At 36.9% G+C, this 15,477-nt stretch overlaps 1 protein-coding gene across 1 annotated transcript in view; it reads right to left on the minus strand.

Annotated features, from left to right (window-relative positions):
• Positions 1 to 15,477, minus strand: part of WDR49 (WD repeat domain 49) — a 140,375-nt gene that overhangs the window by 13,863 nt on the left and 111,035 nt on the right. Inside the window, 3 exon segments of the mRNA XM_060149012.1 lie at positions 2,757 to 2,903; positions 4,769 to 4,848; positions 13,783 to 13,850. Of these exon segments, the coding sequence (XP_060004995.1) occupies positions 2,757 to 2,903; positions 4,769 to 4,848; positions 13,783 to 13,850 (295 nt within the window).

The raw sequence follows: 15,477 nt of genomic DNA on the forward strand, positions 1-15,477 counted from the left end.
AATAAATACCAAAGTCCTTAACACAGTACACCAGGTGCTCCATGATTTGGCCCCCATTTACCTCTCTGGCCTTAATTCTCATCATGTCCCTTCAAGAACCCAGCCATTTGGGACTACTCCATAGCTCCCTTAGCACACCATCCACATACTGTTCCTTTGCCAGAAATATCATCCCCCTTTTTTCTTACCTAACTAATATCAATTTAACTTTTAATATCTAGCTCAGGCACAATCTGGTTTCTCTGAAAAATCATCTATGAACCTCCACGTGATCCCACAGTACCCAGGGCTTATCTCTATTATAGATTTTGTTGTAAAACATAATGATTTGTTTCCTTATCTAGTTCCCCAACTAGTCTTCAAGAGCTTTGAAGGCTGTGCCTCTACAAGTCAGCTCTGCGCCTCCACCACCCAGCACAAGGGCCAGCACAGAGAAGGCATTCAATATTCACCAGGAGGGCTAAACAAACACAGGAGCAAACACGATTTCTGCATCAGCTATTTGAAGACTGCTATTATGCAGAGCATGTTACCATCCTCTCCCATTCTCCAGACCCTTATTTCTAAATAGCGCACCAGTACCTCAAACTCAACACATTCCAAACTCAACCCTATTCATCTGTGTCAAACTCAGTCAACGTGGCACCATCTGAAGTCACCCATTGCAGCCGGCCTGGAATCATTTGGACTTGTGCCCTACTTCAACCACAATGCGTCTTTCCTTATGTTTCCTTGATCTTGACTTCCTCTTCTCCTCCCTCACCCTTTGAACGCCTACTCATTTGAAGTCCCAGCTCAGAGCTGACTTCCACCAATTCCTTCTTATGCCCCAGGCAGAGTTAATCTGCCTTCTTCTCTGAGGCGTCCACAGAACCTCATTTGTGGTGGCATGTGTCATGTATTCTGTTGTCCTCAGTAGTTTACATCTGTCTCTCCCTCAAGCCGGTGAAACTTTTTAAAAAAGGAACTATTTTCACTTGCAGAGAAGGCAGATGAGTGGAAATATTTTAAAGGGAGCAAAGAAGAAAAATAGAAAAGCAAAAGAGAGAAAACATCTTTTTTAAACGGTGTGGAAATTATAGAAAAATTTTATATTAAGAAATCCAGGAGAAAAAATTCTCTTTGAAAATGTATTAGAGTTTTTTTTGTATTTCCAACCAGCCATTCACCCCCAACTTCCCCTACACGTCCTCCCTGCCCATGAGGAGAATTTATCTGCCGATGAAGGAGAATTCTCCTGCTGCAGAACGTGCAAGGCTCCTCACAAAAACAGGAGCTCCCAGGGCTGAGGAGAGGCATTTGCTGCCCTCACCCTTGCTATCTCCCACTTCCTGGCTCTCCAGCTTCTGCAATCTCCTTCTCTACTATTTCTCTTGCCTCTATTCTGACTCCTTGCTCCATCTTGTATGTTCTATGTCTGGACCGTCTTTATACTTTGTTCTGGCTCCCTGGATCTCGTCTTACTGTCTGTTCCCCACACTCTCTTCCGTCTGTGACTCAGCAGGACAAGATAAGTCCTCCCCATGTTTATTCTTGAAGATGAATCATCCTGGGGAAAAAGCAGTAGGCTGATAGACTGAAAGCCCAGTCAGATGCACTAAAGGTTATTTAAAGCCCTAATGTTTGTGGATTCATGTTTTTAGAAGAAATGAGCAGATATCATAAATGATCCTCCTGAGAGCAAATGAACTATTATAGATTTAGAAAAGAGAAACTGAGAAAAAGCAAAGGAAGCTGATAATAATTAGACTGGAAATATAGCGGTGAGAAATGACAGCTGTATCTTGTTTACAAGTGGAATTAAAAAAAAAAAATGTTGACCAGCTGTTATAGGGAACCAAGCAGAGACAAGAGGCTTAAACTTCCCCAAGTGTAGACATAAATGCCTCCCTCCTACAAGGGTTATTATTTCTCAAGGATGATGTTGAACCCCCATCTCAGAGGATTTGAAAAGTTTAGAAACCACAGATCTCAGATGGTTCGAGTGCAGTTCTGATCTTTTGACTGTTACAAGTTGAAAACTTCTCTTTTCATTAATTATTTTAAATGAGTTCCCTGCAGTGTCCATATGCTTTCTGAGTGCCTCGCTGAGTAGCAGGTTGTGTTGCCTGCACTCCCGTCGGGTCCCTCTTTGCGGGTAGGATGCTTGTACAGAAGTTACTCTTCAAATTCTTAGACACTCGGAAGCCTATAACAGTCCAAAAAATAGAGCATTCTTTTGCACATCTTGTTTCCAATTCCTCAGAGATCATTCACTTCTGTTTTCTAAATTAAGCTTTCTTGTCGACTCATCATATTAGCCTAGCACAACAGCTGGAAGGCTCTAAGACAATACACTTTAAGTAGCTGCTATTTATAGTGTTTCACATGAAAAGAACAAAACCAGATTGTCAGAGACTCTGTTCTGAAGCTGCCTTACGATATCTCTTTCTCTGGTATCAGATCTGAAAATTAAGATGATTGGGGGGAATGGGTTCTTATTCATAGCAGACTCATTATATATATTCATGGCATTCTGACTTCAGAAAGATGGCAAAACAAAAATATTCCTCTTATGTATTTTGGCCTGTTGGCTGTCCTTTCTGAGAACACAGATCGGCAGCTGAGCTATAAATCTTAGCTGTCAAACCATACTTCATTTCACTGCAACCTACAAGGCGAACAGTGTTACTTTCGTGCTTTTCTACTTTGTTTTCTTAATTGGTTGAGTTCCGTGGGGAGAGAGGGTGGACGTGGTATGATGGTTGAGGACTTACTTTCAGGAAGTGATGGAAGCTCTGGAATTTGGGGACATTCCTCCTCTGGCTCTTCCCTAAAGTATTTCTCAGGGTCTAGAAGAAAAGCTGGTTTATTGACTTCAGGTAGTTCTTTCAAGTTTCCAATGCTTAATGACCTAAAACCGCCTTTACAACAGCAGGTTTTAAGGGAGGATGGAAAAAAAAAGTATAATATCATTAATTCCTCAGAAAGGGCTAGCACATTTCCAAGTTAACTTTTTTTAAAAAAAAATCTAACCTCCCTGTTACTCAGCTGGTACAGCTGCAGAACAGCAAACCCTATAAACACAGCTGTTCAAGATAAATCCATGTTCCTTTTATGCAAAGGGACCAAAAGAAACTCAAGGCTCCCCATTCATTTATTTTTCATTTTGTATTCTTTGCTATTTTCCCTTGAAAATGAATATTCTGCAGTTTTGGAAAAGCTCCAGTTTCTCTTTTATCTGCAAGAAAACTGTAGGCTTTGTGAGATGGAATCTATTTTTCAGCGTTTAACAACATATCTAAAATTTTGAGTTTGCAGGTTCACTTTCATTTTGCTAAAATGTAAACCAGATCTTTATTATTGTATCTATGATGCACACAATGAGATAATGGGAAGGAAGACTCTTAATTATGCCCTTACAGGCAAAGTCTTGGACAAAATTAAAAAGTTTTCCTTTTGCTTCATGGGATAAATGGATAATGGAATGGAAGTCTACAAAAACTTAATTCAAGATGTGATTCTATGTTTGTTTAACTGTTAGCTCTGTGAAGGTAAAAACTGTCTGTGCTTTTGTCATTGTGGTAGCTCAGTATCTAGGAAAAGTAAACTAACAGGTAAGTAGCACCTGCTCAGAGACAAGTCATGTGCCATGTCAGTGGTTCTCAAACTGTACCAGGCATCAGAATCATCTGCAGGGCTTATCAAAGCATAAACCACTTGCACCATTCCCGTTTCTAACTTAGTTGGGTGGGGATGGGGCCCCAGAATGTACCTTAATTCCCAGCGATGCTGATGCTGGTAGACCAAGGAACGTACTTTGGGAACCAATGTGTTATATTAAACCAAAGGAGAAATCTTCACAACCTTTAAAGTATCATTATGCCCTTTTGACAGATGAGGAAATCAAGGCTCAAGATGCTTTAGTAACTTGCCTGAATTTACATAACTGGTAAATGGTAGACTTTGGACATCAACTCAAGTATATTTCACTCTAAAAGTCATGCTCCAAGGTATAATAATAATAAATAATATTACTAATAAAACTGAGTACTGAGTTTCTACAATATGCCAGGCACTAAGTGCTTCACATATATTTTCTCATGTAATCCTGACAAAACCCCTATAGAGTAGATTAGTTTATAAATATGCATTGAATACTAACAAATAATAATGTACCTTTTGACGGCAAAATTTCAACAGAAATGAGCACATTTGCTCTGTGAAAGTACAGCTTCCCCTTGGACATAAGTTGACAAAAGATTCGTAGTGAGTGAAATATTCTCGTCATACGATGGAGCTTCAAGAATGATTCTCACTACTCTTCTAAACAACACACTTCAATATGATAACAATTCTTTTGTTTCAATTACTTTTTTTTACAGTTTTTTTCTGGTCAGCCACAACTAAACAAGTACGTTGTTCTGTGTGGCTTTGGGCTTTCTGAGAACAAAAATAGTTTTAATTTTATTTTTATCTTTTAAACACTTAGGAGAGAGAATTAACATCCTGTGCCAACTCTATTTTGGAAACTATAGTGGGCACTTTCCACATGTTTTCTGGTTTAGACCTTATACTTCTGCCTATTGTACACTGTGAAGGCTTGGACAAGTCACTTAATATCTCTGAGCCTCGCTTTCTTCCTTTGTTAGAATGAGATCACAAGAGCTTACTTTCAGATTTATTAAGGAACACCAACATTCCTGGCACATAGAGTAGTTACTTGTTTTCTTCACACCAATCTATAAAATAATAACATGATAAAAATATATCAACAGTGATTACTTACTGAATAATTTTTTTATAACTTCACCATTGTAAAGGTTATGTGTTTTTTTCTTATAAACATTTCTTTCCTTATATTCATACCTAAATTTATAACTTCTGATGGTCTGACATTGGAAGAAAATAATTTATGATGAAACAAAATATCAACCACAAAGGATGAACAGACACTTTCTGGCTATAAATATACACCTTTAACAACAACAAAAAAAATCTCTATCCTGTGGACCTAAGTAGTAACAATTGTTTACACTAATCAAGTTATATCTTTGAATAAAATGCCTACTAGCCAGATGATGGTATAAAAGGGTAAGAGCCACAAAGGAGGAGAAGCTAGTTAAGCAAAGGTCCTGTCCCCATAAAAACTGGAAGGTCAGAGAAAAAACTATGAAGAAGAAAATGCCACAGAAACGCACACTATCCTTGCCCTGTGTGTAAACTATATGGACTAATCAGTGGTATGTGTCAAAAGCTCTTTTATCCAGTGTTATGTTTGGATCTTCATTTATGGTATCCAAAATGCAAAAAGAAAAAAAAAGTTCAGTGCTTTTGAGGCTTGTTATATGAATCGATAGATTAGCTTGAATCCACAGGAAAAGTTTTTATCAATAAAACACAGGAAGTGAAACCAGTCCATAGTTGTATATAATTCCAGTCAGAAAACAGGAAATGGTCTCAAATATATTTAACATTCACTGTCACAGACCTCAACCTTAACAGCTACAAGCCATGTTTCCAAAAATTGTTATTATTCTCTTGGAAGCCTCAGGCCAGAAAACATACCTATTTTTCACAGAATCATTGAGAGCCATGGGGTCTGCCCTCTCCCTTCTGCCTCCTTTCCTTGCACCCTTTAACCCTTTGTGATTACTGCTGCCCTTAACCTTTATTCCCTATTTTGCTACACATTAAGCAGCTATAGAACCTTGAGATGTTTCCTATACTCTCAGCCTCAATTTCCTGCTCTGTATGAGATTCTTACTGTGATTTTAAAGGAGATAAGATGGATGAATGCTCAGCGATGTGTCTAATAAATAATAGTATTCAATAAATGTTTATTTCCCTCCTTCCTTTTCCTCTCCCCTACTTGACTGTATCTCCCAAACCCAAATGAGCTTAAAAGTAAAGGTTTCATTTTAGAGTAGTTTTAGAGTTACAGAAAAGTTGCAAAGATAGTACAGAGTTCTGGTATACCCCCTCACCCAATTTTCCCTGTTGTTAACATCTTATATTACCCTTTGTCACAATCAATACTGATATATTATGATTAACTAACCTTAGTATTTTATTAGGATTTTCCTAGCTTTTCCTAATGTCCTTTTTCTATCCCAGGATACCACATTACATTTAGTTTTCTGACTCCTTAGTTTTCTCTGGTCTATGATAATTTCTCAGACTTGCCTTGTTTTTGATGACCTTGACAATTTTAAGAAATATCAGTCAGTTTTTTTGTAGAATCTCCTTCAGTTTGGGTTTGTCTGATGTTTATTTATGGTTACACGAGGATTATGGGTTGTTGGGAGGAAGACAACAGAGATGAAGTGCTATTCTCATTATATCTTATCAAGGGCACAGGCTATCAACCTGACTTACCACTGTTGATGTTAACTTTATCACCTGGCCAAAGCTGTGTTTCCCAAGTTTCTGTAAAGTTACTTTTTCCCTTCCTGTCTATACACTACTCTCTGGAGGCAAGTTTCCAAGCACAGTCTACACTTAAGGAAGATGAAGAGGAGAGTTAAGCTCTACATCCTTGATTTGGAGGCATATCTACATAAATTATTTGGAATTATAGATTTTTTTTTTTAAGGAAATCTTTGCCATCCAAAAGACTGATGGTAGGTAGCAGCTTTTCCCCAAATCACACTGGAATGATCTCCCTCACAACATACTATCTCCCATGAATAAGACATATTATTCAACCCTCAGAATGGGAGAAAATATTTGCAAACAAAGCAACTGACAAAGGATTAATCTCCAAAATATACAAACAGTTCATGCAGCTCAATATCAAAAAACAAATAACCCAATCAAAAAATGGGCAGAAGATCTACACAGACATTTCTCCAAAGAAGACATACAGATAGATGGCCAACAAACACATGAAAAGATGCTCAACATCACTAATTAATAGAGAAATGCAAATCAAAACTACAATGAGGTATCACCTCATATGAGTTAGAATGGCCATCATCAAAAAATCTACAAACAATAAATGATGGAGAGGGTGTGGAGAAACAGGAACTCTCTTACACTGTTGGTGGGAATGTAAATTGATACAGCCACTATGGAGAACAGTATGGAGGTTCCTCAAAAAACTAAAAATAGAACTACCATATGACCCAGCAATCCCACTCCTGGGCATATACCTGGAGAAAACCATAATTCCAAAAGATACATGCACCCCAATGTTCATTGCAGCACTATTTACAATAGCCAGGACATGGAAGCAACATAAATGTCCATCAACAGAAGAATGGATAAAGAAGATGTGGTACATATATACAATGAATATTACCCATCTATAAGAAGGAACGAAATAGTGCCATTTGCAGAGACGTTGGTAGACCTAGAGACTGTCATACAGAGTGAGGTAAGTCAGAAAGAGAAAAACAATATTGTATATCACTTATATGTGGAGTCTAGAGAAATGGTACAGATGAACTTATTTGCAAAGCAGAAATAGAGAGAGAGGTAGAGAACAAACGTATGGATACCAGAGGGGGAAGGGGTTTGGGATGAATTGTGAGATTTGGAATTGACATATACACACTACTATGTATAAAACAGATAACTAATGAGAACCTACTGTATAGTACAGGGAACTCTACTCAGTGCTCTGTGGTGACCTAAATGGGAAGGAAATCTAAAAAAGAGGGGATATGTGTATACATATAACTTATTCACTTTGCTGTATAGCAGAAATTAACACAACATTGTAAAGCAACTATACCCCAATAAAAATTAATTTAAAAAAAAGACATGTTTATTCAGCCACTATCCGGGCTTTGAAGACAAGAATGATGGTACCTTTAGAGAGTCATTTTAAATAGTAAGAGAATCTGTAAAAATAAGAAGTTGGTGGTGGATGCAGGAAAGGTAGATTACGGTGCAGTTAGGTCTGGCAGTTACTAGGTTAAGAATATATTTTTTTCCTCAGAAAAGTATAACTGAAATAAACTGAGGTGCAAAAGTTTGAGGGAGGTCTATCTTTGGACTAGTTAACACCAGACCTTAGTTTTTCTCCAAACACCCTGAATGGTTTCCTGCTTTTAGAGTCTTTGTTTTCCAGCTCTCTCATCCAGTGGCATTTAAACTGAGTATCTTTTGTATGAAACGAAAGACTTTGTCTATCTCCACTAAAGAATTTAATCCACAGAGGGAAAGAGGAAGGCGGACAGTAAGAGAAACTCTTCTAGAGAGTCATAACAATCTGCACTAATTAGATGACTGCCTAGGAAATGGAGCCATACTGATAAAACTCCAAGACAAAGGGCAGTTCTATGAACAACTAGACTGTAGAATCAACTTCGATTTACAGGCCAACCTATTGCTTCTTTTCCATAGACATTTGACTTCTTGGAAAGTGGTTGCTATGAAAATGTACAGGGAAATGGAAAGAGGTGAATATTCCTAAGAGTCCAATATTCCTAGTGGTCGAATACAAAAAAGCTAAAGAATGTAATAAGGAACACAGATAGAGTTTAAAACTTTTCCAAAAATGTCTTATGTGATGATGCAAGAAGGGAGCCTACTATGGGCTCTGGCATCCTTGCCATCAATTCTATGAGAAGGAAAGACTCTAAATCTGCCATCTCTCGGTTCTGGATGTAGGAAGTAGGAACGATGTGTGACAAGTCCCCAAGTGCTCTAAAGGAAAGTGAAGGTGCCTAGAGTAGTGGCTTACCCATAGCAGGTACTTGACAAAACATTTGATCACTTGACTCAGAGACCAGCAACTTTTCAATATGGTCACATGTTGCTTGTCAGACAGGCAGAATAGAGCAGTGGCAAAGTGTACTGACTCTGGAATTAGAATGCCTGCTTTGGGGTCCCTGGCTCACCTCTTGTTCATTGTGTAAATCACTTAACTTTTTTCTGTCTTGCTTTCCTAGTTATGAAATAGAGATTATAATTGTAGATATCACCAAGGATTATAGTGACAATTAAATGTTAAACATAAAAAACCCTAGAACAGTGCCTGGAATATGGTAAGAACTCAATAAGTATTGGCTACTATCTCTTTAAGAAAGAATAATACAATATTTTTCACTCAAAGCAGGAGTTCCAACACCCCCTACAGCCAGTTCTAATACTCTTATTTTATTTTATGTTTGTATTTTTTATATTTATAATATTCCTATTTTATTTTCTCACATAAGCTCTACTGGCAGAATAATTAGATAATTAACAGCTTATAAATGATATTAAATATCAGTTCCCATCTAATAATAATATGGAATTTAGAACATAATTATTTCATATTTCTAAGGAACATTAATTTTAAGTGTACCTTCTGCCTTATATAAACTTACAGAGAAATTAATGGAATTTATGTTTCATTTCCCATCTAATTATTTTATCCTGGTTTCTAATAATCATTTCCCCATAAATATTTTTTTAATGGTAGCGAAAGAAAAATTTGTCAGATAGTAGAAGATGGGGTAGATTTGCTCTTTGTTGCCCTAGAATAAGATGAAGATGGATGAGAGCATGTCCTACAAATGGATAGATCCGACCTACAATTAGAGCCCTTCTATAACAGAGTGGTTGAATAACAGAGAAGGCTATCTGCACAATGGTGAGTGCAGCCCATAGGATATATTCAAGAAGAGGCTGGGATGTGCTTCTCTTAAGGCCTCAAGAGGAATTAGTCTAGCAGACATCAGATACCTCTTTCAAGTTCATTATCGAATTATTAAAGATTAACAAACGTGAAAAAATAATTAAAAAATAAAACTGATGATTTATCAGAGTGGCAATTTAAATTAAAAATAATAATTTTTTAAATTTTTAAAAATTTAAAATTCTTTAAAATTTAAAAAAAATAAAACTGATGATTTATCAGAGTGGCAAGTTTAAATTTTTTAAAAAATAAAACTGATGATTTATCAGAGTGGCAATTTTAAGACAATGACAACAGTCAGGGCTGGTTCAGAGACAGCCATTTCTATATACTGCTGGTGGTGGAGCCTTCACACCATTGGGAAGGCAATTTAGCAAGACTCAGAGGCCTTTAAACCTTTGACTCAGCAACTCCAATTCAAAGAATTTATTGTAAGGATGAATTCAGTCAGGTACTCTTAACACGTGTGCATGAAGGTATTTCAATAAATGTTTCTCAGTTAAAATTTGTAAACAGCATAAATATTTTAAAAGAAGAGAATGTTTAAAAAGCTACGTGATAAATTCCTAAGAGGTCATTTCGAGTACTGATGTCTGTAGATACTCATATTAAGTAATTCGGAAGTGTACTGGCTGTATGTTTTTAAGTAGTAAAACAGGTTATAAACTGTGTGTATTATATCCTCACGTTTATAAAATGTATATTTGTTTATTTGTATACGCATGCTCAGAACAAGACCTGAAGAGTGAAATGCCTGTTATTGGTGGTTTTGCTGCTAATGATTTCTTGTCATCGTTTTCTTCTTGCTTGTCTTTATTTCTAATTTTTCTCCTAATGAACATGTACTATTTTCATAATAAAGAAATACTCTAAGGTTATATTGTCTAAATTATTCATTCTATCTGCAATTTTTCTAGATTACAATAATTTTGTGTTAATCCAGAAACCAAATATTGCCATAGGTTAAGAAAAATGCATGTCCACTGTGGTTTTTGTTCCCCCATTTACTTTTTTCAGTTATTTCTTTTTTTTCCCCACTTTCTAGTGGTAATATGACTTTTGCAGAACCTACAGAAGGAGAAAAATCTATTTCTTTGTGTCAATTTTTAACTCAGCATTAGGACTTCCTACTTTCTCTTAAATTCTATATTCATCTGCATATCCCCAGGACTTAAATTGAAGACGACATTTTACCACCTACCTACTTCTCACACACAATACTATAAAATACCTTAAGCACTATGAAAACCTGATATTTATGTATAAGACAGAACATCATAAATGCCAAGCTTTTATCCTGGAAAGAGAATCTTAGGAGTTAAGGTGAGAACATGGCTTTAAATTATTAAATTTTTCCTTCATTTTTCATGCTTCTTTCATTTTCTATTGGCTTTTTTCTTTTTTCATCTCTATCTTTCTTACTCTTCCTCCCCTTCCATTTAAACATCCCTCCACCCGCATACACACACCAAATGTGCTTTTCCCCTTTTAGTCTCTCTAAATTCTTTCACATGTTTACTTTTCTTTCATACTTTTGCATACGAACAAGAACTGGCATGATTTTCTCCTTGGATTTCCTAATCTGATTAGAAATAGGGCACATTCTTCAGAATAATATTTTCTTAGGGAAAAAGTGATCTGTAATCTCTTCAGTACTGGATGGAGGCCACAAGGGACATTCTACATCTGACAATTGTATTTCATTTGTAGGTTTTCTCCATAGGATTCATGGACATGTTTCTGGGATAAGTGAGGGCTGTACCTGCCAAGTCAATTCTGAGGATACGTTTTTAACCTTTTCCTTTCAAATAGTTCAAAAATTCCAAAATGATATTATTCCCTTCTATCTCATTATTACAGTCTTAAAATTTATTTCAATTCACTCATTTGAATTAAAGGCAGAAATTTTAAATATCACAGGTATTTTGGGATGTGTTGTCACTTGAAAAGATGTGGTATAAACAGAGATAACTTTGCTTTTTACTGCCGGAAACATCTCCCAAGGCCCACAGAAATGTATAACGAAGGTGAGATGATCACTCTGCTGTAGTCTTATTTCCTCTGGCAGAATGCAAAGCTCTAGTTTTAAGAGAAATCTGTGAAGTTAGGAACCTATACATCAGCACTAATTTTCAGAAGACAAGTAAAGTGTCATGGAACAATAGGAAATGAAATAAGATGGATAGAAGTCAGGAAAGAAGTCAACAGTTTAAAGTGCCAATTTTTAAATCTAAGGAAAGGCTAATTTAAAAAAAAAGAATAACTGAGATTGTGATAAGTAATGGGAAATTAATATCTTGGCTGAAATACTCAAACAGGAATCTGTGACACTTGCATTCACTCTTCTAGGAGTGTCACAGGAAGAGAAACAATGATCAATCTGTGTTACCCTGGGGTAACTTTATCTCCTGATCTGTACAATTGAGTTGGGTGACTGGGTGGGGGCATTTTATCGTACACCAAGTCTTTCCATTCTCAGCCCTCTATTCTCGTACAGGGTCGGTCATGCTGTATTTCTAAACTGAAAGATTCTTCTGCCTGAAAGTAAAATGCCACTTGACATTTCAGCAAGCCATAATTCAAGGAAATGGAGGAACAAATACCAAAAGGTAATTTAGTGTAACAGGATGTTTAAAGGGGAATTTTTTTTCTCTCCTACCTCGTCATCAGAGGTCCAAAAAATCTGAAAGCAAAGTAATTAATTAATTAAGAGGTAAAAAGTATTCCCACATTCCAAAGTGAGGTGCTAGATCGATTCCTTGCGCAGGCCCACTTTGTCAAGGAGGTAACATCTTGTGATGCTCAGGCCAACCACCACTCTAGGATAGAAACAGACTAAGGATGCAGCAATCCTAAGAGAGGACTGCACTGGAGAGAGTCGTAGGTGTGCACTGAGAACCACTCCCACGGGAGAGGAGGAATGCTTCCCCTTCAGTTCTAGCTCCTGTTCACATAAACCAGGCAAAGAGTTTAACACATGCTCCCTGGGGTAACCATTAGAAGAACACAGTGAATCAGTGACTCATTAATATCTGAAAAAGTCTACTGTGGTTGAAAGTACCCCAGTGAGAGGAGGGGAAGGGGTAGCTGTGGAGCAGTTGGTGTAGCAAGGACGTGTGAGCTTCCTATTGGTCAAGAAGAAGTTAACCCAAGAGAAGCTGTGCAAGAGGCGAGGCTGCCAGTGTGAGGGGACTGGAACAGAAAAACCCCAACTGGTGGGTTTGAGCCCCAAGAGTTTAGCCAAAGAGTGCATTAATTTAGAAAGGTGCAGTGCAGAGGTCTCTGCCTGGTGTCATCAGAGAACCCTCAACTGTACTCCCTTAATGTAAACTATGGACTTTAGTTAACAATAAAGTATCAATATTGGTTCATCAATCATAATAAATGTACCACACTAATATGTTTGACACTGTGTGGGATGGGCGTGGGGTATGTAGGAATTCTCTGTGCTTTCTATGCAATTTTTCTGTAGACCTTAAAAAAAGTAATATAGGCACATGGTAATAAAAATGCCAATTGTATCAAAGAAAATACAATGAACAAAATTGTTTTCTCAAAAGATTGTTTAATATGAAAGGTGAAATTATGAGAGCATGAGTTAGCAAGAATATGGGAAACAAAAGAAACAATTAAAACTGCCTGGCATTAGAGTTAGAGGAATGTAAGGATGGGATCCATCAGAGTGGCATGAAAAGAAGAAATGGCTGAACAACAGGAAGGAAAGGCTAGAAGTCATAAAAGGAGAGTGATATCCAATATTCAAAGTCAAGCTCTTGGAACTTCTGACATATATACCTCTGTGTGCCTTACCAAAACCAGGAGTAAAATCTGACATACATTCTAAGATGGACAGGTAACTAGCTAGGTAGATACATACATACACATATACACACATATATTGCTTTTAAAGAAAGGGGTTAATTTCCAAAATTAGGTTGATAATGGAGTAGAAACAAGAGACTGGAAGACACAGAACAGAAGTCAAGCATTCAACAGAGACAAGAAGTAAGAATCAGATATCACCCTGAGAACATACGTTCTCCCGTTGCTACACACACAAACCTACGAATAACCTAAATGTTAGCAAAATCTTGAAGTAGTCATTGAACATTCCACAAAGCACAGAAGGAATTTGGGGCCAATTTTACTCCTTACAGGTAAGATGTATTTACTTGTATGTTGACTCTTTGTTTTACTTATCAAGTAGAGAATGTTTTGATGGGTCTAACCATGATTCCTCCTTAGAAAGCAAAGGAATTTCCTTTATGCTTTTCTCTTGAATCTTATCTTCCATTAAATTAGTATTTCTTTTAGGAAGGGAAAAACAGTTCTCAAGTCGCCAATGCTTTGCCTGAAAAAACAGAGATTTACTTTTATAAAATGTATTTTCCTTGAACATTTATATGTGTCTAACATGTGCTAGATTATTAACTGAAGTCCTGGGGACACCAGAAATGAAGATGATATGGTTCCTGAACTCAAGGAGCTTACAGTCTTCTAAGGGAGATGGGACATATACATGTAACTTTAATAAAGTTAGAAAGTGATGTATCATAAGAAACAAACAGATATTTTCTGAAGAGATAATAATGAACTGCTAAAAAGAAATTAACATTCCCACTTTAAAATCCTGTATAGCAAGATGTATATTAACTAAAAAGAAAAACAAAGCTTTGGTTGAAGAACTGTCTGAATTTTTCATACTACTACTTTCTTTGCATCTTCCCCTCCCCAAATCTCAAAAGCCAGTCCAATTACTGAGTACTTTTTCCTAGAAAAATATATCTGTTACATGATAGTTTTCACAGATCTTGGCTACCGCTCTTAATGTGTATCCATCTAGCGAGAGCTCCCCATTGACAATTTATGTTTTAAATACAGAAGCAATTTCCTTGTCTTCTATTTGTTCACACTGTATCCACAGGAACGCAGCAGGGAATACAGCCTGTGTGATATGAGGGAACGTTAGGGATCCCCAGCATATCTGACTGTCCTATGAATGAACCTTTGTCAGAGGATTTACAAAGTACAATGCCTACAGGGGTCAGGAAGGCAGTGTCAGTGAATAAATCAAGTCTCATATAAGATGATAAATAGCAAATGAAAGTCAGTGTTCATAGGCAAAAGGGAAGGAAAGGTGGCATTACACTGACTTAGAGGGAACCTATTTTCCATAAAGGGGGCCACAGCTACTCTCAGGGAATGACATGTTCTTTTCCAAGAGAAGCAAGAAATTTGGATATTATATGAAACCTCTTAATGTTTAAACATGGGCAACTGAATCAAATTTTAAACACTGGGTGAATAGGCTCGATCAAAGTCACTGGCCATCAAAGCAATCAGCTGAGGAGGGGCGCCAGTACACACTCTGCCCAACCCAACAGTGGTCAGTGCTGAGATGGACACGGAAGAAGCACAAGCATCATCTAATGTCTTTTTATACCACAATCATCTGACAGTTTCTTGGGATAAATGTATCTCCACAGATAAACCATCCCTACCCTTATCTCTCCAACTCTAGAAATAGACATAGCACACCACATACTTTTAAAACTCTAACTTGAAAACCAACCTCAGATCAATAGCTATGTTATAAAACTGATTCACAGTTATTAAAAAAAAACTTCTTTTTTGAAATATACTGAATCACACTGCATTAAATTTTGAATACTTTAATCAGACTGAATGTGATTGGAAAATGAAGCCTTAGTGTAAGAAATTAAAATACACGATTGCTTTTCCTTTTGTTTTTATAACTGCTAGAACAGAATTAATTCCACGAAAAGACAAATGCAACATTCAAATGTAGGTCAAAAGTCACTACACTGTACAAATCAAGCTGGCTCGGGAAAAATTGCTCTGATCCG

This window comes from Lagenorhynchus albirostris, chromosome 5, assembly GCF_949774975.1.
Source record: "Lagenorhynchus albirostris chromosome 5, mLagAlb1.1, whole genome shotgun sequence".
NCBI classification, from domain to species: domain Eukaryota; kingdom Metazoa; phylum Chordata; class Mammalia; order Artiodactyla; family Delphinidae; genus Lagenorhynchus; species Lagenorhynchus albirostris.